The sequence below is a fragment of the Contarinia nasturtii genome, unplaced genomic scaffold (assembly GCF_009176525.2).
Source record: "Contarinia nasturtii isolate CC-2019 unplaced genomic scaffold, AAFC_CNas_1.1 Cnas_scaffold_5584, whole genome shotgun sequence".
NCBI lineage: Eukaryota > Metazoa > Arthropoda > Insecta > Diptera > Cecidomyiidae > Contarinia > Contarinia nasturtii.
The window spans coordinates 13,761-37,735 of record NW_022202855.1 but is presented as its reverse complement, the minus strand read 5'-3'; the positions used below and the strand labels follow the sequence as shown (position 1 = coordinate 37,735).

The following is a 23,975-nucleotide window of genomic DNA, read 5'->3' as shown; positions in this document are numbered from 1 at the left end:
AATGATATCGCCCGCAAAAATCAAATAAAAAGCGTACTCCAGATAAAACCGCACAACGACTTCAGACATGGCAAACAAAATGAAACCATTTTCATCCGAAGCGCCTTCTAAGTAAACTCAAAATGTTCGGAAAATACTCTGCACTAATGTTGAAAGTAAATTCCTCACCCTCTCTCACCGAAACTGATTCATTTTTTGACGTTTCGAAATGAGTTATATATATATATATATTAGAGAGTGAGTAAATTATGAGATGAACGCCGAACATCCACCCCCTCTTCTTTATCGCCGAACCAAACCGAACCGAATTTAACCAAAAAATTCCAATTGAGCCGCTTTATTATTTGATATTTTCTGTTATTAAATATTTACTTTTACGTTGCCGTCTCGCTTTTTGTAATTTATTCCGTCGATCTGAAGATAATCCGTTATTAAGGACATTTTTTCACATATTTCGTACAGTATACATCTTTTTGCCGTTTCATTGATTGGTGTCTTATCGACCATCATCTATTTTATTTTGGTTTGCTTTTTTGGTTGAAAAACTACCGAAATAGCTTGAATATGAATTTCGGTTGTTGCGATGAGTTTTTTTTGTTTTGCTTAATTATTTTGGTGCGTGTTAGTCTGTTTTCATTATGAAGATTAATTGTGGCGAACGACACTGTACGGCTATCCATGCATAGCTTCACAAATTATTGCAAATTGCGTGCGACAAATTTTAATTTATCAATTATGCTCGTCGTTAATAGAACCGAAAGCCATCGTAGAGAGTATGAGTTTGTGTAAGTGAAAGCACAACGTAAGAGGGAGAGAAAAATACGCGTAGAAATGTCACAGTGACATGAATAGCCGAAATGGTGCTTCGACGACGCTATACAATTATCAAAAAAAAAAAAAAAACAAGAACACAAGATTTCAGACGTCTTTAGGTCAAATGACCAAAAACACTGAACTGATTGTTTAGATTTATTGATGTTATAATTTTTTGTTTTCGAAAATAGTAGTTCGATGAATTTCAGCAACTGAAAACTGTCTGGCATCGAACGATTTTTTCTTGCTATAATTTTGAAACATATTTTTCGCCCTCTCCTTCGTCTTTATTTTCGTTTCTTCTTCTTATTTGGATTCAAAAACTTGTAGATAACAGCGCTTTGCATTATAAATGAAATCGCCAGATTGTGTGTATGGGAAAATTGGGTCAAAACCGATGGATATTATAGATGTTTGTTATAATGTGCACGTAAATTGAGTGTTGCTTTAAATCTTGATAAAAAAAATCGCAAGAAATTGATTAATTACGGCATGAAATCTGAACATTTATTCATTTCAGTTTTCTTGTCAATTTCGATGAAAATGTATATTCAATGCTGCAGAAAATCAACCAACTTCAACTGAATCCCACGGACAAGTAAACATATTGAAGTGAGCCGAAAAAAATCATAGAGGGCAATTTGAGCGTTAAAACATACGACCACACCACCACCACCACCACCACCGACAATTGACGTTTATTCATTCTGCTGTGTGTCTGAATGAGTTTAAGTCAAATTCGTTTTCAGCCGTTTTTTCTCACTTTTTTTTTATTGGTGATTGTGTAGCGTCTAATATAACATTTTCATACACAATATCGTGAAAAAGCTGAGGCAACAGGAAAGTGGACGCGTACTCCAAATTTTCGGATTTAAAGAAAAATGAGTTTCTTCAATTCACTTCAACACTATGTTACAACCGGTGTAGCTGGTTTGGGACTGAGTCCACGACGTTTTTCGCTGTCACGTCAGGAATCAAGTGAAACACAGCAACCGCCACCACCGTTAACGCAAACGGAACGAAGAGAAAGCAACAATTCTCAACATCATGGTGAGTACAAATTAAGCTTCTTAACTTTAACACATTGCGAATTTATTTTTATTTTGTTAAATTAAAAGTACAGACGAATAAACAGCAGAATCTAATGATTTAAAGTTTTCAACTATTTTAGTTGCATAAATGCGAACATTGTTTTGTTCGGTAAAACTTTCACACAACAAATTTTTTTTTGTTCGTCCTTCGGAGCCGAGAACGATGTGAAAGGAAAGGTTTAGCCGGCGCATAATCGTATTATTTCTCAAGTTCACTTTGTATCTGAGTTAAGTCAAAACTGAATTATTAATTAAAATACAAATGGACGAGAGTACAAATAACAACAACATTATTTTGAGTGTATGAACACGCACATAGCACGCTGATGCCACTGATCATTGGGACAACCATTAGCGATTTTGTTAGCGTCATTACCGTCTTTGCCACCTCTGGTGGTGTCACCGCTTACCGTGTGTCAAGCTATTGCGCGCCGTGCAATATTCTTAAAACACTTTGTTTTAAAGACACTCATGAGATATATTCATTGCTACCGTTTATTGTCTCTTCGTACAAATTAAATATTAAACGCTGTCTACGACAAGCACAAATATGTTAATTGTTCCATTACACTTGTTAAACTGTCTGCTATAATTTCCATAATATGTTTATATTTTGCCCCAATTAGATCTGGGCGTGAGCCTCGAACTCATGTTTTTAGCGAACAAATGTATAGAAGGTTTTTTTACTGATAGAACATTCAATTGAAATAAAACAAACAACGATTTCAATTTAACCAAGCTGAATATTACAAATGGTAATGCCCTAATAATGTTTGTTATAAAAAGACATTTACTATTCACATACATTTCAAGTGTAATTTTACATTGCGGTCATTTCAACTTGATGACATTGCATAGAATGAACCATGCATTTTCGTAGAACAATAAATCAATAGTGATGATAATTTTGTTAACGTTTCATTTGTTTCATATTCCATTTGATATTTTAGGTTTTCCAAAAGTTGTACCAGCGCCAGGTACAATAACACCTCCACAGAGCCAAGGCTCAATTCGACGACAATCACGTGCACTGGAATGTTTGGCGCCACCTCGTAAAGGATCGTTTCGTACGCAGCGCGTCTCACCAGTACATCAAGCATCGACATTAGATCGACCACCTTTGGCATTTTGCAAACGACGTTTATCATGGCCGGAAGTGGAAACACAGTCAACATCTGGGTAAATCAATTTATTTTGTTTTACAAGCACATCCCTATAGGGCCATTATTCGTTGAGCTTAAATGTAAAAAAATGAAAAACGACGAATTTAAGCGCAAACGCTGTTGAATGCAAACAATTCAACAACAACAACACCAGTACATAGGTACTTTCATCATTTCTTCTTCTTGTTGTTGTTGTTGGATGGTCATTAATGTAACCACAAATTGTTACAATCGCTTGACACTTTTATGTTCTCCAATTTATGTCGAGTAAAGTCTTTATATTTCCAAAATGTGTATTTTATTCTCATTTGGTTGCCGCTTCATGGTTGCCGTCCTTTTCTCTGCCATTTCATAGGCATTGCAAAATGCACAGCAAAACTATTTTGCCCTGCGAACAAATTTTGTCGTGTGCAAAGGACGGTGTATGCGAGCTGTTACGTATTATATGTGGCAATTACGTATATGTCGCTAAGGAAGCAAATCAGTCAAAGTGTAAAGAGCATACATATATTCGTACAATTGAAAATAAAATGTTATTTCACAGAATATAAACACTGAGTATATAGTTGACTTGATCAACCTGAAATAATACGATTTTAAATAAGTGAGAGACAGAGACACAATCAAAGAGCATCATACAAGGCATTTTCAGTCGCTGTCCATGTCGAAAAACATACGGTGGTGGAAATAATGTGATAGGATGAAGAACGAATACGAGAGCTTACAATTAGCTCTGTGAATTTGTTCAGCCCAAGTCCAACTGTGAAATAAAAAACGAGAGCGAGCCTTGGTTTCATTAATAACAATGAAAATAATGAAGATAAAACAAAATAGTAGAACTGGAACTCGAATGAAGAAAATAGAAATGCCAACAATGAAACACTATAGCAACTTCCTTCTATTTGTGCTTTTGTGCTTTTTCCTCTTCTCATTTTACCATACAATCACACTATTTGCTTTAAAATTACATAAGCTCAACGGAAAGTGGCACATAACTTGCAACAAGAGTGAATTTAAAAAATAAAAAAACAACAACAACATAGTACAAAAGCCACAACAAGACATAAAGAATGCAAACACTCCAAAATACAGAGAAAAAAATGTCGAGAGAGAGAAAAAAACGGAGACAAGAGTGAGAAAGTAGGAAAAACAGAATCATGAACGGACATGTACAAAAGAAATTTTACGAATATTTAAATGCTGTCGGAGAACGACTTGCTCATCCTTGTGATTATAATAAATGAAACGAAGCAAAAGCAAAACGTGGAAAATGTTGTAGATTGTTGATAATCTCTAAGACATGACGAGGAGCACGGAATCAATAATGTGATGCCAAGCATGAAAATAAATCACAATTCACAATCAATTCGAATATTTATTTATCTCAAATCAATACATTTTTTTCGCGTGGACTCTATTTCCTGGCATTGTTATTCTTTCTGTTATTTCTCTCTGTTTTTGTACAATTTATATCATTATTTTGTTCGCCTAACAACTGCTTCTATTTGATTTGTTTCCATCTCAGATAACGTATCTAAACCATTTTTATTCCAAAAAAAAAACTATGAACGCAACACAAAAGAATGGCGATCAATATATCGTAATATTTTATAATTGGTAAATTGAGTTATCTTTTTTAACGCCAACAATGTGACAGTTATTACTTCCATTGAAGCTTCAACTGTCATTAGCCGAATGAAACAAATTAAAGTGGTAATGATTGATAAAAGCACCGAACATAAAAATATGTCGCGCTTCCCACACAAGTCATGACATTACAAAGATAATTATTATTATTTACCGTAATGAAAGAAAGAAAAATGGAATTATATCATTGCATACATGGAAATCGAAAGTGACAACATATTTACAAATGTTTTTCACTCATTCCAATTGTAACTGTCATTGGCGTAAGCCGTTGGTGGTAACAATTTACTAAGCGTGTTTTAAACAAATGAACCAAATTATTTGGCGCGTAAAAGGATGATAAATTAACAAAATGCTCATTTCTATGAGAAACGAATTTATCTTCATGAAATGCGTGCGGTAGGAACGTATGTGTGTGAAATAAACATATCGATTCATAAATCATACAAAATTGTAGGATGGGTGTGTTAAGACATTCAAATATTTATGAATAAAAATGCGTATTTCATTTTCAAAGAGGCTGAATTTGTGTCAGTTCATTTTTTTAGCTTTATTTTACCCGTTGTCATACGTGGTTGATTTTATGCTGTCTCCATTTTCAAACAACAACAAAACCACACGATAACATGCTTAGCTTGGTTGTGAAAATTTTGAACGCGTTGTGTTTGATTTCAATTTAGTTCTCCATCATTGCGTGCTCAAAATTGGTTTTCCCAATATAGTTAGAATGACTTTTTAGCCCCTAAAGTAATTGCCATGTGCAATGGAAATTAATGTTTGGTCGCACTCACTGATATTCGACTTTTTTTTCTGCCTCACACCACTTGCACACACCTTTTGGCGTTAGCTTGACACTCATGGATTGTAGAGAGAGAGAGAGAGAGAGAGAGAGAGAGAGAGAGAGAATGTGTGTGTATGAGTGTGTATATGCGCGCACCGACAGGATCCAACAACATAAATTATGACCACATGCTCAAAACACTTGGAACTTCACAAAGTTGAGTTCACTTGATGTCTCCTCTCTTTTTTCCACTGTCCCCATCACCATTATCATTCCAATTTATACACGTCCATTCGCACTTATTCTCACTTGTTCAAAACCAGATGAAATGCTCACGCTGAGCAACTTTGCAACCATATTTTCGTACATCGTATATTCGATATCAATTACAATCAACTTTTTCTATTAAAGCGGCCCAAAACAATGGACGTTCGAAAAATAAAAGTTTAAACCTTACCTTTTATCAACTTTGTTGGATGTATGTATTTTCAATTATGAAATGCGTCATTTCGATTAAAAATTATGTTGATGCTTTGTTGTATATGTTGTTGTTATTGTTTATTATTTATTATCGAAAATGTCTAGTATTCAGGAAACGGATGGTGGATACTTTGAAGCCTTTACAGCGCTAGCATGGAAACGAGACAATCGTCGTATGTCAGCAGTGCGTACAGCTGAAACTCGAGCCGAAATGATACCAGAGAAAGAGCATGATCAACAAGCCAACGAAGAAATCTCTGATACGCCAGATGAAAAAGAACAATTATATATTGAAATATTGCAAACGATTGTGCATTCTGTTGGTGCACCAGCACCAGGCAGTCAGGTGTGTATTTCAATCCCTTATTGTTGCATATAAAAAACTGGCAATCCAAGTATTGTTTTTTTTTTTTGTTGTGTATCTCATCTGCCAAGGATTAAATCGCATTTATTCCATCACATTGCAATGCAATATGATTTTTTAAGCTTTAAATGGAACAAATAAGGACATAAATATGTACAAGCACATACAGATTATGTGGCTTAAGAATGAAAGTGGGGCTTTTAAATGACAGCTCCAAAAGTGTACTGAACATACCGAACAAAATAATCAAAGTAAAAGCATTGTCTGTGTGCCAAAGTTTTTATTACAAATCTGTCAATTTCTCTTAAACTATTGTTGTACATCATCACCATAAAAACCATCATTATGTCGGGTCGTTACGGCACATTAATTACCACACACAGATATTCGATGAAAGAATGATTTCTTTTATAATTGGTTGAATTTAATGCATATTTCATTTCTTATAACAGTTTCACCACTACAAAGATGATATGTTTCTGCAAGCGCAACGTGCATTTGGTGTTTCACCTGAACGTCACTATCGATTGTTGCATACGGCCGCCGAGGAAAAACCAAGAATCGTCGTATTGAATGTGCTTGTGCAAGCAGCCGACAACCTAGAAGCGAAAGATGCAAATGGTAAGCTGTTTTAAATCAAATCGAATATAAACGTTCTCTCTTTCATTAGCTATTCAATGAATTTATGAAAATGAATGGTGTATGCCAATGAAAAAAAGGCGCATCGATACTAATAATTCCCAAAGAAAATTACTTTTGTAATCAAATTTAAATCACGCAAAGTGCAATTTTGCATACAATATTCAATCAAGTTCGGATAACATATGGCACGTATAACGTAAACGCTTCGTATCTTTGTGTGTTATTGTTGTTTATACATTTTCTACACAGAAAAGCAATCAATGTCAATGTTTCCATTACCCGATGATAGATAACAAAACGCGATAGTTCGATAAATTAATGATTTTAATGACGAGTTAATTCGGTTCGGTAATTTACCGATAACCATTTAAAATACGTCTCTCTCTTGTTTTATTTCAATGTTAATTGTATAATGTTGGCTTGCATTTTTCCTTCCTGTCGCGTTCAATCAATGGATAAAGTGTGAATGCGCGCTTCAATGCACTTAAACAAATAGTTAATATTTTTGTGTGTACGACGTATGAGTACGTGTACGTGTACGATATCTGCACGTTGTACATTTTGTATATGTGATGTAATTCATTGTGATATGCGAGTGAACGCGGGTGTATTTTTTATTCGCTTTATGTCTCGTTTCGTCCTTTTTGTATAAGTGTTTTTTTGCGGATGTTCATGTGTGTCAAAGCGTGTGCTCTACATACGAGACATATTCTTTGATCACATTGATGATGGTTCATGACCCATATTTTCCATGTCTCTTTTTGCCACATTGAAAGCACACCGAGTAAACGCGCGCGCGGTCGACAATGCACAGTTTCAGAGAATTAGTAATTTCACGTTAAATTTTAAATCTAACAAAAAGTCCCTCGCTCGTTTTTCTCTATTATTTTATTCGCGAATGAATGAATTGTCAAAAAGAAAACTTAAATTATATTCATCAAGGGCACGAATTGTTAAAAGCGAGACGAATGACTTTGAACTAACTCAATTTCAAACAGGCAAGCTTTCTCGGGTCTTTTTTATTCTTCATTTTTTTTTGTTCATCTTATCTTTTAGCGCAAAAAGAAGCGTACGAAAAACAGAACAACCGAACAAACATGACGCTGTTGTGCATGTATTAATTTTCTGATTCCTCTAGATCTTTTGCATTTTACTTAACAATTTTTATTTTGGCCACGTTTACATTAAAATTGTCTGATTCGTTCACATTGCTTCGTTTTTGGTATTTACAGGATTTAGTGATCCATATTGTATGCTTGGAATTCAGCCAGGCGGAACGCCAATTTCGCCTTTGCCACCACCAATGACACCCCGAACGTTGAGCGATGTAGGCTTCGACAATAATCTAGATTCGCCACACCAGAGCGATAAATTACGCAAACACCATAGTTTCCGGTTGAGTTTTAAGCGAAAAGATGGACGACGCGAACACCGAGATTCACTCAATGGTCCAGTACCTGCGAAATTTATTCGTGCTACATCCATTAAATCGCATACATTATCACCGAAATGGCATGAAAAATTCAAGTTGTACGTATTTCATGCACACAATTTTTTATTTTTTTTTTGTCCCTTGAAAAAGCAACAAATGTAAATCTCTGTATTAACGTACACTTTCACTTCACGCTATGCACATTGGCACAGTGTACACCAAAGTAAAATGCAACTTTTATTTTATGCACACATTCAAAAAGCGAAGAGCGTGAGAGTTGTAAAGTTTCATTCACTTCAGATGGTTGTATTTGATGTGATTGTGGATCGTTGCTTGCCATTTATTATCTTGATTTTGTATTTATTATTGCAGTGACATAGACGACATAAATACGGATATATTCCACTTGGATATTTGGGATCATGATGATGAAAGCTGTGTGTTAGATGCTGTATCGCGTTTAAACGAAGTACGAACGGTTCGTGGTTTAGGTAGGTATTTTAAGCAAGTGTGTCAGTCGGCCAGACAAGGAACGCAAGACGATTTTTTGGGTTGTGTGAACATTCCACTTTCGGTGAGTTTAATGCGATTCAGTTGAATTCTATAAAGTTTCACAAATTATAAAATTGTGTGCAATATATGTTATGCATGTAACATCATTTTAATGATGATATATCATCATTAATATGCATGGTGGGTCCAATACCGAATTTGAATCTTATTTTGGTATAATGTTTAGGAAATTCCATCAACTGGAATTGATTCGTGGTTTAAATTGGAAGCGAGAAGCCATCGAAGTATAGTGCAAGGGCGAATTAAACTAAAACTTTGGCTAACAGCACGTGAAGATCGTGGCCAATGCGAAGAGGATGAAGTTTCCACTGATCATGATATATGGAAATTGCAGCGTTTGCATAAGATTATGATGTCACATGAAATTCTAACGCACGAACCATCATGGACATGGAGTGGTGATCTATCGGGTCCATCATTAACGATTTTACATCAAATGGCCGTTCAATGTGATTTATCCGATTTACAATGTGCGATAGCTAAATTCATTGCCGTCGCTCAATTGAATCGCACAACGCCAATCGATCCCAAATTTATTCATCGTTTATTGCTCGATATAGATCATTACTGGAATCAACCGAATCAAAATAAATTGTCACGTGAGGCTGAACAATGGTTGGCAGAAGCATTTAACATTTTCATTGACAAATCGTTGTCTCAAATTCGGGCGCATCGTGATATATTTCCGGCTTTACATCCACCGTCATTGATACGTTTAGAATTTTTGCTAAAATGCTTGGGCATATTTAGCAAATTTCAGGCATACAAACAAGTGTGTCCATTTAGCAAAGGCGTTCGCGGTGAAGTTGTTGGCGCTCTTCGCAAGGGTTCCATTCAATGGGCACAATTTTTTCTACGCGAATCTCAACGGCTTTACAGCTCGTTGATTTACTTCGTAACCACAATAATCGCAAACATTCAGCTAGGCTTAATCTATTATCAATCATTATTTGAAGCGTAAGTGTTGAATACATAATATATCTTTTTTTTTTATATTTCAACATTTTTTATTCGCCTTTCTATTTCTTCCCTTGCTCTCTGGCCACAACAGAACTATTGGTGTTCAGTATTTTAGCATTGTGTATAAGCAATTCGATGTTATCATAGCCGAGGAGGTATCGTCACGTATGGAATCTGGTCAAGTGCTCGGGTCAACATTGAGTCAATGTACGGTGCTCGAAGGCGATAAAGAACCGGCCGATACACGTCCGTTTGAATTGTATTTAGTGTTACAAGAATTTGATTTGTTAAAAAATCATTTGGCGGTAATGCCCCACCCAACTGAAAAACCTTTGGCACTTCAAAACTATCATAATTGGTTTGTACCGACTGTACAACGATGGATAATGGTTGGCAAAGCAAAGGCATTGAATCGTGTTCGAGCTGCAATTTCATTAGATAAAATATCAGAAGGTGATAGAATTGTTCGTCATACCACGTCATCAGTTGATGTTGCCGACATTTTATATCAAATGCGTGAATTTTGGAAGCTCCTCAATTGGCCGGATGTTAATTCGGCACAAGCATTTGAATCACAAATAACGGACGCAGTGTGCTCGTGTGTGATTCATTATGCTGACTTGATACATCAGCAGCTCGCCGACACTGGCTACTATGAACATCAAGGACCGTTTCGTACATCGGACGATATGTGTGTTACCGTCAATAATTTGGAGCATGTACGACGTGCACTATCCGAATATCAAACGGACAAATCCGAAATGTCCGGTCAACAGCCACCCGATCAATCTGATATTTTGCTTGAGTCAACTTTGGCACAATTAGAAAATCGCGTTGAGCGTGTTCTCAGTAAATTGGCACCATCGATGCAAGTTCCCTTACAAAAAGCTGTATTCCATTTGGCATGGTCACCCGAATCGCTACCAACGAATCAGGCAATCGTACCGCTGCTTGAATATTTGGATGTACATTTATCTGCATTGAATTCGGCATTACTCATGAAAAATTTCAATCGTGCTCTCACCCTAATTTGGAATACCGTTCTAAATGAACTCTCACGACAAATGGATACGGGCGGTGAAGGTGAAAAAACAAAAAACTTTCACGATCGATTGTATGAAGCATTGCAATTGCTTGTCGACTTTTTCAATGCTGAAGGATTGGGTTTGCCGCTCGAAGCATTGCACAATGATACATACTGGAGAGTGGATCAACGTCTTCAATATCATAAAAAAGACACCGACAAATTAATCGATATATTTTATTTACAACGCTTGCAAGAGCAACTAATGGTCGCATCGCCCGGACCATATGGAGTTTTGGCTGTTCGTGCATATTTCAATCATGATTCATTGTGTGTAGAAGTGCTGAGTGCCAGAGACATCATACCATTGGATCCGAATGGTTTCAGCGATCCATTTGTGATTGTTGAATTACTTCCAAGACGAATATTCCAGTACTGTGCTGAACAACAAACAAATGTACACAAGGTAATTGCTTGATAAGTTGCTCAATTCGATTCATCATCAATTGATTTTGGTTTTTTTTACAAATAGAAAACTCTCAATCCAAACTTTGACGAATGTTTCGAGTTTTCGGTAACACTTGAACAATGTTTGGCTGAAGGTGCAATGATTGCATTTACGGTTATGGATCATGATGTATTAACCGCAAATGATTTTGCTGGCGAAGCGTTTTTGGCATTAGGTAATATTCCTGGTGTGGCTGATTACAGTACAAGCATAGACAATTTTCACGGACTAAAGCAGGTGGATTTGCCATTAATGCAACAAAACGATAAAAGTAAGATTTATTCATGTGATTGATTAAGTGCACAAAAAGAATAACTAATCGATTCAATTTCGCTTCATTTTCCGTTTATTTTTTGAATGACAGATCATCCGATTCTACAAATTTTAGAGTCACGTGCAAGCGACAAACAAGCCATGGATTTTGTGCGTAAGCAAAAAGCTCGACTCGCATCTTAATCTCATTAATCATACAAAACATTTGATAAACATTACGAATCCATATGGAAATAATGAAACAAACAGACAAAAAAATGAAAATCCCTCTCAGAAATTAAGTAAATGCACAACTTTTGTAATTCAACGATTCATTAAATGCACTCTAGTTTTATAGCCATTTTGTCGCAATATTAAATTTCGGCTTCGGCTAAAATACATACACACATCACACATATACAAATAGAAAACCACTCAATATGTCATTTGCCCAAATAAATGTATGCGCAAAAAATGATGAAATGATTGGAACGCGAAAATCATCAGAAATTAATAATGACAAAATGATTGAACACTGACTAGATAAAATTTTAATTTATTTTGACCCTTGTGCACGCGCGTTCGCATCAACTAAATAATACTTAATAGGAGAAGAAATGAAAAAAAAATAACAAACACAGAAAGAAGAGAAAACCAAAGGGGAGATGGAAAAAAGTTTGCGAGTTTGGGAGCTCAAAAAAAAATGAATAAGTGTGTATCCATAATATTTTGGAAGCGTATACATGGCCTGTCAATTGATTAAAGATGAACAGAATAATAAAACAAATGAATGGAACTCTGTTACGCAATAGCAAAGAAAAAGATTTGAAAAAAAAAAACCAGTCGATACTCAATTGGATAATATTCTATGTCAATCAGCCAAACGACATCGAACGAAAAGTGAAACGTTCAAAAATGAATTTCGATGAATAAAAACAATTGAAGCACAGTTTCTCTCGAATATTCGATTCTCGGCCGAATCAATGTTGATATGCGATCTTCTCTTTAACTAGCAACTACTTGGTTGAACAGAGTGTGCTTACGCAAGTGTACCACAGTTAGAAACAGAATAACAATCCAAAATGAAAAATAAACATACACATCACTGTGAGAGTATAAAAATAATATTACCAAAAAATATGTTGTTTGCAATGAATAGAAGTGTGTGCTATTTAACAAAACAAAAAGGGGTCATGAAAAAGAAATGGCATTACATATAACCGACGAGACATATTTTACAAGGAATTATCACACACAATCGTATTTTATATATGGTGTCGATTCAAATTCAAGCTTTGTGAGAACTTATTGACGATGAGATTGAAAAATAGGACACTATACACATAGTATATATATACAAGTTGATTTTATGTACAATCAATTTATTTTTGGAAATGTATAACACTACCAAATTCCAATATGCATACGATATAATAATAATATATGATGAAACAGATTCCTGAGAATTCTTCAAATATTGTCTGTGTGTTTGTGTAAAATCGAGGACAAAATATTTAAATCGAACAATCATACAGTCCTAAATATTCGTTCAATAGAATTATTGTGCCAACACTAACAATTATGGATGCTTATTAGTTTCGTTTTATTTCTTAATTGTTTTCGTCGCATATTTATTCATTAATCGAAATTGGAACTGAGACAAATTTAGGCTGGCATTTTTTTTGAGCCGATTGAATCTTTCTATGAAACTGAATACCGAATATCTTTTTTTTGAAAGAAATTGTTCGGAAAAAATTGATACAACTTAGAAGAGTAATCCAAATTTTTGTATTTTTTATGTGTTTGGCATTCCTTTCTTTTTAAGATAGTTTTTATTTCGTTTTGACCATTCGATTTGTCGCAAAAATTCAGCATATCCAAAAGTCTTACTTTCTTCAGAAAATTGTGCGAAAATTGAAAGCGAACTTCATTTTAATTTACATTTTCTCATTTGATTTGAATTAAACGTTCTGCATCCAAAAGCACACACACAGATACGTGAGCATGAAAGAATACATTTCAATTATTCAATTCAATTCAGGAACTTGAATCAATCTTTCCCTTCGAAATGCCCACCTCAAACGAAATAAAAAAAAGAACAACTCTCGTTTTTTTATTATTTTTAAAAAGCACGACGAGCTTAAATCTAACCGTTCCAAAACTATCTAAAGACCAACAAGTTAAACCAATCAAAGATCTTGATCCAATCAAAATATCTACCGTTTTTTTTTCACTCAATGTTTTCAGAAATCAAACCAAATAAAGAGTATTTTTCGAAATATTATTTGAACACAGCAATGACTGATTCACATTTAAATTCACCGATAATTTTTCCAACGACTAATTTTATCCTATAAATAGCAGAATAGATATAGAATGAAATAAAGAATATATTATGCATATGAGCGTCAAAAGATTAAAATGATTACGTGTCAAAACATATTTACCATTTAAAGTAACAAACTACAAACAATTATAGTGTATAGTGTATAGTGACATACGGCTTTCGGTGTTGAAATTGAAGCTCCCTCAGCTTATAGATATTATATAACATAATCTCCCATCAAAAGCCTTGTCCATTCTCTATCAATCAACGCCCACTATATTTTAACAATTTCATTCTTCGAATATTTTTTCTTCCTATATACAAATTTTACGTACAACACACATACACATAAATATTTTTATACAAAACAAAGAAGACACACAATACAAATCGAAATCAATGAAATATGGAACACACTCTATAACTTGATCTAAATGAAACAAAAACAACAACAAAAATGGAACACTTACCAAAGACATAATTTTGGACATATTTTTTTGCAAAATAAAAAAAAAAACTTATAAAAACAACAAGTGACAATTTAAATATTTATACTAAATTTTATACGTTTTAAAGCGCAATACATTTTTTCACTTCTTTTTACAAGCTATCAAGCTAAAGTAACACCATCAATGTAACACAAAACAAAAGTTCTACATACATATATTCGATTCAAATCAAAATTAGACAAAGAAAAGTGAATTATTTTGATTCCGATGTTTACCTATCCACATCTCTATTATTTTTTCACTCTTTTATGGCCTAATATAAACGAGTGCAATGTATTAGATGGAGAAGATTATGCATCTTCCTTTTTTTAATTTTTAGCCAATCAATCGCACACATTCCATCAAAATACACAGTAAGTATACTATTAGATATATTGCAAATATTCTCGCAGATGCCTTCGAATCTATTTCCAATAATTTTCTACGCCCCTGGAGCACTCTAAGAAGTGCACGATACCCTAATTTCTATTCCATTTCCAAAAAAAAAATCATTCAAATAATTTTTTGTCTAAAATACCTAATTTAAAAAAAAAAGATATATTTACGGAACATTCATTCTTTGACGAATCAAAATTTGAAAAGTCCGAAAAGAAAAATCATATAAAATATATGAATCAATTTGATTATAAAAAAATAAATAAATAAATTAAGTCCCATGAAGCACTTATTATTAGTAAAACTAAACGTTGGTTGTAATGAAAATATCTCAGTCACATATAACATTCTATTATGGCATTTACAAGTGTGACGTCCAAAGAAATTAAAAAAAATCATATTGAGTATATATCTAGCTGTGAATATTTAAACCATAATTTATTTTGAGAAAACAAAAGAAAATCAGAATTTACAGCAAAAACCGCAAACACATATGACTTTGAAATAATAAGAAATTTAAGACAGCCTCTCCTCCTAGAAGCAAGAACACACACAAAAAATCATTGTTCAAAGCCAACAAATGAACAAACAAAAAAAAAATGAATCAAGATTTAATGTGAATTGATACACTAAACCAGACAATATATTTAGCTGCCGTCATCTGGATATTTCAGCTCATCTGGATGCCGTCAGCAGATGATGCGAAGTGAAAACAATAGAAGTGATTGTTATAGTAATACCAGTATATAACAAGCTTATATACCTATAACAATCACTTCTATTGTTTTCACTTCATATCATCTGCTGACGATATCCAGATGAGCTGTAATATCCAGCTGATGACGACAGCTAAATATATTGTCTGCACTAAACCATCCATAATCCATAATATATGTGTATATGTACATTCTTAAACTGCTTATTGCTTGTATGATGTGTTTTTTTTTTGTTTTTTTTTTGTTTTTTTTAAGCATCAACTCTTAAAAATTAAGAACTGTTTACACATTTAGAACAAGAGAGAAAACGAAAGAGGTAAATTCAAAACTATTACAAATGGATAAACAGATGATAAGGAAATGATGTTCAAATCATATGAGTGCGCAAGAAAGAAAAAAAAAAAAACATTTCCATTTCAAAGTACAAACAGTGAATTATTTGTAAATAAAAACTAAAAACAAAGAGAATTTATTTGTTGGAAGACGCAAAATCGTGTTAACCATAGTAAAACAATATACATTTAATTTAATGAAGAAGTTGAAATTTTATTGAAATAAATATTATATATACACACACATACCCAAACCTAAATGAACATGAAATGGATAATATTACTCTTATACATACATCTATCATTTCTCACAATATGTGTCCTAAATTGCCGAAAAAAAAACAACAACTTATCAATTTGATTAAAGAAAAAGTAAAAATCATACATTATTCACGATCAAAACAGACGCAATGGCAGAAAAAAACCTCTTCAAAAAATAATTTTTGTTTGATGCTATTGCTTTATTGCCATTGCCATTCTGTTCATTTGAAACTCATGAATTTATTTCATTTATTTGATATACATACACTTTTAATAAATGAACGCGATACAGTTTATTAACAAAGATAATCTATATATTGTTTTATATATGCCATGTTCATTTTGAACACAAACGTCTTCAAAACCCAATACGTAATAATTTAATTTGATTCATATTGCGAAACAAATTTAAAATGATTCTATTCAATATGCATTTGCTGCTGATAATGTTTATAATCAGCTAGTGTTTTTTTGTCGATGAATGGAACAAAGAATATATTGAAATTATTTGCACAAAGAGGAATTATTGATTCTCAAACAATAACCAATTTTTGTTTCATTTTTTTCCCTTCAATTCATTGCGAAATTGTATTTGATTTTAACTGAAATATGATTTTGGCTCTATTTAAAAAGTCTTTGAAAATGATGATGATAATCTAGATAAATCGATGCAAAACTAATTAAAATTCTATCAAGAAAAGACATCCTGTAATTTGCGTGCTTATTTTAAGAAATCTAAAATGTAATGAATATTGAACACACACCCACACCCGAAATAAATACGATTATAAAATAATACTGATAATTGACTTCATTTTATTTCGAATTATTTAATTCATTGTATACAACATTGGAAAAATCGTTCAAATGGCTTTTATTTGTTTCTGTTTAGGTTTGAATCGTTGTTTCATCCATCATTTAATTATCCTTTAATGTTTAAACTGAGTGGAGATGGGCCCTTGCTTTGTTGCTGTTGAGCTTGAGCTGCTTGTAATTGTTGCATGTACATTTGAGTGTAATAGCAATCGTTCGGGCATTGACCTGGGGCACCTGGTGAGCCGGGCGTTCCATTTCTACCGTCTTGACCGCGGTCGCCTATTTAATTTTATCAATTCAAAAGTATATGATCCGTAAAAAAATGGAAATTTACAAATTTGGTCAATGTCTACTTGCCTGGTCGTCCGGGCGGTCCTGAAAATTCCGAATAAAAATGGTTATTTTCAATTTCTTGTATGAAAAAGCGTTTTTTTTTTTAATTACCTGCTATACCTTCTATTCCAGGTAGACCCTAAAATGTAATAAAATACGGTTCGAATAATAAAATTCAAATGATTCTTCTCATAAATATTGTCAAGTGCCAAAAGTAAATATTAATAAAGAATGAACTTACTTGAATTCCAGGTGAACCATGTCTACCATCTTGACCTCTGGCACCTCTATCGCCTATTGTACATTAGAATGTTTTTATGTCGTACATCTCAATATTCTGAGCCATTTACGCATAGAATAACAAACCTTTTTCACCCTGTAAAAATATTAATTTGAATATATTAACGTTCAAAGCAAAATCGAGTTTTTTTTGTTATTTTCTTGTTTGAACATTGACTTCTTACCTGCAAACCAGGATAACCGTCGTCTCCACGATCGCCTACACAACAACAAAAACAAAATGTTCAAAAGTTGAATACTTCAATTGAAAGTAATTTATACGGATTCTCTTTCATATGTTAATGTGAATTTTATCGGTTAGCACAATTTAAATTTAAACATTTATTCACCTTTTGGCCCTGGTCGTGCTCTACCATTGCCTGGTCGTCCTGGCGGTCCTGAATTGTACATTTTCAAATTGAAATTTCTTTGTCAATTTATTCATATATATATTTTTAAATTAATTTAAACTAACCTGGTGGTCCAATTGGTCCAATTAATTGCGGTTTCAATGCATCAAGTTGTTCTATATGAAAGAAAACAAAAGCAATTTGCGTTGAAAATGAAATTCAGTGAAAATATGATAATTCATTGTTGCCCCGTCACCTTTTAACACATTTCCACAGATTTCTCGAATTTGAAGTTCACCGAACTGATGCTCTCCACCCTCTGTACGAGTTACTATTAAACCAGGTGATCCGGGTTCACCCTTTTGACCGATAATCGACTCTCCCTACATTCAATATAATTATATAATGGTGTACAATCATTGGTTTTTATCGGTATAGGAAATTTTAATCCGATTGACAATAGATTTTAACACAAGTGCTAGAAAATATGATTGATTTACCGGAAATCCTCTTTCACCACGTTCACCTTTTTCACCGACAATGCTACGGCCATCAAATCCCTTAAATGGAATGAATAAAAAATGAATAAATCGATTTTTTTTTGTTTGGCATAATAATGCATTTAAATAAAATTACATCGCGTCCTGGTGGTCCGGCTGGACATTGAATCGGACACTCTTGCTGAATAATTGGCGCAATCGTTGGTTGTGGATAATTTGGCAATACAAGCGGTGAATCTGGTTTTATTGACTCTTGATATTGCTGATGTGAATAAATTATTTATTTGAACATTTGTACAAACATACACGATTTACATTTCAACTATACTCACTGGCAATTCCTCACAGCTTGGTACAACTGGACGTGTTGATTCGCAGCCGAGCACCATCCATTGCAAATCAATCTGTGCTGTATTCTAAACATTTGTTTAAAAAGAATCAGTTTGAAATAGAAGTAAAAAATCAGAGAAGAAAAAAAATATGCGTACCACATATTGATTTGTTTCGTCGACATAGCGTGCAATGTGAGAATAACCATTGGTAACATCAAATTTTGGACGTGGCAACAATGGCTCTTCGTATGCACCACGAACTCCAAATACTTCTTGACAATCAATCCACAGTCTAACTTTGTCCTTTAAAACGCTTACCAACAACTTATGCCAATTTGTATCGAACAAATTTGAATGCTGGAAAAATACACGCTGTACATTACCGCCAACAGCTGGTAAACCAATTCCGATTGAATGCTGAACCGTGTCTAATGTAATGCTAATTTGTGTAACGCCTTGTGAATCGGTCACATGAAACAGATAGAAAGGTTGCAGCGGTTGTACAAGTGCACGGAATGTCGATTCAAACCAAAAATGATATGGAATTCCAATTGGAAATGCTTGAAATGCGTTAACGGTTAAATTTGATTCTTCGTGCAATCGATATGCTTGTTGTGACGAAATTGAACCAACCGTCGTCTCATACTTTTCCACCGATTCACTCAAATGAAATTCACGAATCAAATCAATCGTTGGTAAAACACCATTGTCACGATTGAATGCACATTTCGGGCACTGGGAATTGACTATGCTCGCCAAACACAAAAAACTCACTGTCAGCAATCTATATATCCAATCAATGTGATAATTTTAAAACAAAAATGTGAAATTATTCGCAATTTTACGAAGAAAAAAATTTGTGAAATAAACTAAGTATTAAATTCACCTAAGTATCATATTTTTCAGTGGTATGTCTTTGGAATAAAATGAAACAATGAAACTTCTCTTCCGATCACAGCAATGAATCTATCGAAACTGTAAGCAGAAACTGAATATTCCTTTGGTTTTAACATGTTTTCAAAGGCATTCCAATTTTGAATTATTTCAATTGAACCAACAGACGCATAAAACATTTTAATTAATCAATGTGTTGACATTAATAAGCCAAAAATTCAAACCATACTCTACACATCAATGCGATCAATTGAGCATTCAATTCGATTTATTGTGTTTGTGTCTCACACTTAATGTGAGTTTTTCATTCAATTTGACAATAAAAAAAATCTGCTCATTTGAACAATAATTTTTGTGTGCGGCGACATAATAAGAATAATATCGAAAGAAGACCTAAATGCATTGTCATATATTTCTTCACTTTTTAATTTAAGCATATGGATCGATTTCTTCTAATTTACTCCTTGTGATAATTGAGCGAAATTAACTGGACCACTTGGCATTCTTCGAGTATTGCTTTTGGGATAGTGATAGAAAAAATTAAATAGATCATTTTACTACCAACGAATTATTTCTTGTGCAATCATTAGATAAAAAAATATTACTGACGAATACTACACTTTGATCAATGATTTATTTTAGAATTTTTCGAATCGTCGCAGTAAAAAGAATTCTGCTACTTTAATGGTCCAAAGTTTGATTCAATATTGATTTTGTCAACGGAATGAATATGAATTTTTTTGTTCACTGTAATCAATTGAAGTGCCAAAAACATTAATTATCAGCGTCACATCCAAGCTGAATAATATTATTATATAATAACGTGCAAAATTTCGCATTTGAAGAAAAAATGTGGAAAAAAAAAATCATCTTCGTATCGTAATGGCAATACAAAGGCAATACAAAGGCAATAAAATAAATCCCGTCAATTTTACCATTATCACGTACAAAAACCAAATTTTGAATTTTTGCGCGCTCTACATGTGAATTACGCGTCATGTGACAAAGTGTGTTGTAAGCGCCTCTACATCAATATTACGACATATGAAACTGTCTGAAAAACAATATGGCTGCCGTGTTTTCAATTTCAAGATCAGACCAAATATATTTTTTAATGCACTTCATCGTCTGTTTATGTTTTCATTTTTGATTTCGCAATTGAATTTTTTCTAACATTTCGAATTTCGGCACATTTATAATTTAAGGTGAGAAAGCAAATGTGTTGGTGCGTTTTGATGGTCATAGACTACAGAAACGTGTAAATAAAAATATATACCTAGAGAAAATAGAGAAAACATATACGAAGTTGACATGAGCATGTTAAAAACAAAAATTTGTTGAATCAGGTTAGTGAAAATTTCCTTTGTTATTATTGTGTCGCGAATTGACGTCACACATAATATTCGTCTTTTCCTTATTCAAGTCATGTATCCATGACAACAAAATTTATTTTTCTTCCTTCGCTGTAATTTTTCACAGAGTATTCGATTTGTGTCGATTAAAAATTAAATTAAAAAAAAAACCAAATTTATCATTTTTTTTATCGTAGAAAATAAATCGGTGATTTGTGTACACGCCAACGGAATACGAAGAATTAACAATTGAAAAATCAGCATTGAACACAGTCAAAATGTCGTCTGACGTCGATGATGATCAAGTTCTTCCGGATTCATTACAAAAACTGGAAATTGTTCCCGATTATTCTCATTCACAGTCAGCCTGCAAAGCAAACAACGAACACAACAATCAGAATCCCTTCTTTTCGCAATTGTCTACAGCAAACGATATTGACGAACGGGTAAGCAATCGTTTATATTACAATTGAAAAAAAAAAACATTAAACTTTTAATATTATTTTTACACACAGATAACCAAAGATCTATTTGGGCCAACATGTAGCAATTGTAAAAGCATAGATAGTAGTAAATCGTGTGGTAACAAGAGTTGGCGACATCGTGGCAGTAATGTAAGTCAGTGTATCGAGCATAATATAAACAAGCAGATTCATTTCAAACATCGTGATAAGGAGAAATCACAAGTTTTATCCGAGAAAAAATTAACGATTCTACGTGAACCGATTCTAAAATCGATTGGCCGTTCTATATATCACAATGGTACTCAGAGTAAATCGTGTTGCGACTCAAAACCGGCCACTGAACAAAAACAATCGAAAACCAATGTAATGGAAAATGTACGAAATACATTGTGGTTCGGTCCAAAATCATGTGATCAAGGTGCAAATGTGGAGCTCAAAGCAAATTGTGCTATTACCAAATCAAATCGAACTGAATTAAGCACAACTAAATTGGATGAATGTCAGCAGGTGTCTGACACAACCGATACAAACAATGTGATGATGCATAGAATACAGAATTGGCAATTGAATGATAATTCAAACGTCATTGATTTTAAGTCATTGGTCAACGAATGCGATAATTTGTCGTTGTCCACACCGGAACCAGCCATCAATTCAATTATCGAACTGCACAAAACAAAAAACTTTCAAGTACTGCAAGCAAATCAGATTGAAAATGATGCAGCCACTGCAGCCGCCTCGGTTGTTGCTTCATTAACGAATGAAACAACAAACGACAGCACAAATTCATCGAACAATCGAATGATTGTCGGCGCTGGCATTAGTGCAATGAACAACAGTATGAGCAGCAACAGCAGTAATTCATCGTCGTGTTCGCAACAAGCGCGAATGAACTCAAGTAACTGTGATGTCACAATTGACGAATTGGCGAGCTACATCGAATTTCAATTGCATCTCCCCAAGCCCATGTCCACAAATGTTTACGAAGCAATGTTTTCATAGCCACATTTCGCAAATGTCAAATTTTTAATTTTTAATTGGCCTAGAGGCATATTTATGTAACTAAATGTGTATATGTGTGTATATGGTGTAACTCAATTCATTTATACACGACACTTTTCCTGATGTGAATTCAATTAATTCAGAAAAGTCGGAAAACATAGTTTTCCAATCATTCAATTACGCATTTCGTTCATTACATTAATTTACCTATTATTATTATCAGATTGCATTCTGATGATATCGTATGATTTTTATCCTCATTCGCGACAACAACTCAAGTTCTATGCAAAATAAAACAAACACGTCATTTTAGGTGCATCTGAAAAATTGTGTGTATGCACTTGCAAAAATTAGTTTGAATTGAGTGAATCATTGACATTAATTTGATTTGATTGGTTTAAATTTTATTTTCCCATCATTATTATAATTATTACTTTTGTTCTTCTTCTTCTCATTTGAGATCAGAAAAGAGGCATAACATGGAATTTTGGATTTTTTTATACGCAGCCAATATTTACATATTTAAAATAATGAGAGTAAAAAATTACACGGATTTAGATATGAAATTCATAATTTATAGATAAATTTGCTCAATACTGGGCCCGATATTTAATAAGAAAAATACAACAAAATACAAATCAAAGAAACGTTTGTTAAAATTCGTATTTATCAGAAGAATAAATTAGCAAATAAACACATATTACGTGAACGAAAATAAAAAAAATGTCTTTTTATTTTACACCATTATCGTTTTTATAGATGGAGACAACAATATTTGATTACCATTTTTATCAGAAATTGCGAAAATATTTTTCAATAAAAAAAAAATCTTTAGAATTTCTGCATTCGATTTTGCAATAATGACACCGAGAAATAAATCGAAGTTATCTTTACTCTGAGTCATGCTAATCTTAATTGTGATGAAATGGCGCTATAATTTATGACTTTTTTTTTAATGACAATATCAACTTGGATTATTCACTATAAAAATATAACATCACCTAAATTCTAATTGGATTTCCCGGGTATTCTTTTTTGAGAAGAAAAGCAAATCAGTATGGTTACAACTATAATCAGGACCACGATGATTATAGGAATGGTTACTTGTTGCTATGGAAATTGAAATTATTCGTAAATAAATTTACTATAGAAAAAAATCAGACGCTGCGCCCAATATAAAAAACTATTATATCAACAAAATACGAAACGAAATACGTTTCGATATCTTTCTCGCATGAACATATTTTTGACCGTACGTACGTATTCCAAAGAATTTTTAAAAAATATATATGTTCATTTCTATAGTTGCAAAAAAAAAAAGAATTGGCCGTCCGTACGGGCACTAATGTCGCTCGTGTTTGTACGGACATTTTGACCGTACGTACGTAATATACTTAAACTGTT

General features: G+C 33.4%; 3 protein-coding genes across 7 annotated transcripts in view; 2 read left to right on the top strand and 1 right to left on the bottom strand.

Moving 5' to 3' along the window:
* LOC116351511 (BAI1-associated protein 3-like) overlaps nucleotides 1-15,644 on the top strand; it is a 44,246-nt gene extending 28,602 nt beyond the window's left edge. For 2 of the 4 annotated variants that reach the window (XM_031783627.1, XM_031783628.1), the window contains exons 2-11: nucleotides 1,334-1,863; nucleotides 2,855-3,083; nucleotides 6,081-6,321; nucleotides 6,792-6,960; nucleotides 8,214-8,511; nucleotides 8,786-8,987; nucleotides 9,153-9,943; nucleotides 10,038-11,436; nucleotides 11,503-11,749; nucleotides 11,843-15,644. In XM_031783627.1, the coding sequence (XP_031639487.1) occupies nucleotides 1,695-1,863; nucleotides 2,855-3,083; nucleotides 6,081-6,321; nucleotides 6,792-6,960; nucleotides 8,214-8,511; nucleotides 8,786-8,987; nucleotides 9,153-9,943; nucleotides 10,038-11,436; nucleotides 11,503-11,749; nucleotides 11,843-11,934 (3,837 nt within the window). In that variant the 5' untranslated portion in view covers nucleotides 1,334-1,694 and the 3' untranslated portion in view covers nucleotides 11,935-15,644. Of the gene's footprint in view, nucleotides 1-1,333; nucleotides 1,864-2,854; nucleotides 3,084-5,915; nucleotides 5,974-6,080; nucleotides 6,322-6,791; nucleotides 6,961-8,213; nucleotides 8,512-8,785; nucleotides 8,988-9,152; nucleotides 9,944-10,037; nucleotides 11,437-11,502; nucleotides 11,750-11,842 lie in introns of those variants that run through there. The other 2 variants (XM_031783629.1, XM_031783630.1) reach the window with 2 other exon arrangements.
* A 1,398-nt stretch (nucleotides 15,645-17,042) lies between these two features.
* On the bottom strand, nucleotides 17,043-19,857 carry LOC116351518 (collagen alpha-1(IX) chain-like). The gene is made up of 14 exons (XM_031783636.1): nucleotides 19,746-19,857; nucleotides 19,016-19,643; nucleotides 18,860-18,943; nucleotides 18,664-18,789; nucleotides 18,528-18,587; nucleotides 18,284-18,410; nucleotides 18,153-18,203; nucleotides 18,028-18,075; nucleotides 17,863-17,897; nucleotides 17,765-17,774; nucleotides 17,640-17,692; nucleotides 17,510-17,537; nucleotides 17,423-17,440; nucleotides 17,043-17,344 (listed from the first exon to the last, which is right to left on the bottom strand). The coding sequence occupies exons 1-14, from the start codon at nucleotides 19,754-19,756 to the stop codon at nucleotides 17,172-17,174; spliced, it is 1,452 nt and encodes a 483-aa protein (XP_031639496.1). The 5' UTR covers nucleotides 19,757-19,857; the 3' UTR covers nucleotides 17,043-17,171.
* A 990-nt stretch (nucleotides 19,858-20,847) lies between these two features.
* Nucleotides 20,848-23,282, top strand: LOC116351517. Of its 2 annotated transcripts, XM_031783634.1 has the most exons (3): nucleotides 20,848-21,099; nucleotides 21,303-21,551; nucleotides 21,621-23,281. In XM_031783634.1, exons 2-3 carry the CDS (start codon nucleotides 21,384-21,386, stop codon nucleotides 22,569-22,571), a joined length of 1,119 nt encoding a protein of 372 aa, XP_031639494.1. In that variant the 5' UTR covers nucleotides 20,848-21,099; nucleotides 21,303-21,383; the 3' UTR covers nucleotides 22,572-23,281. The 2 variants fall into 2 exon arrangements, with proteins under 2 accessions (XP_031639494.1, XP_031639495.1); XM_031783635.1 differs by lacking the exon at nucleotides 20,848-21,099 and having other exon boundaries at nucleotides 21,319-21,551; nucleotides 21,621-23,282.
* Nucleotides 23,283-23,975: the final 693 nt, after the last annotated feature.

What these genes read in the sequence shown, in the direction of transcription:
- LOC116351518 (XM_031783636.1), bottom strand. An exon ending in CCGGACCACCAGGACGCGAT is followed by an intron (nt 18,588 to 18,663) that starts GTAATTTTATTT and finishes ATTCCATTTAAG; the next exon opens with GGATTTGATGGCCGTAGCAT. An exon ending in AGCACGACCAGGGCCAAAAG is followed by an intron (nt 17,898 to 18,027) that starts GTGAATAAATGT and finishes GTTGTTGTGTAG; the next exon opens with GCGATCGTGGAGACGACGGT.
- LOC116351517 (XM_031783635.1), top strand. Translation starts at nt 21,384, where the DNA reads ATGTCGTCTGACGTCGATGATGATCAAGTTCTTCCGGATTCATTACAA. An exon ending in CAAACGATATTGACGAACGG is followed by an intron (nt 21,552 to 21,620) that starts GTAAGCAATCGT and finishes TTTTACACACAG; the next exon opens with ATAACCAAAGATCTATTTGG.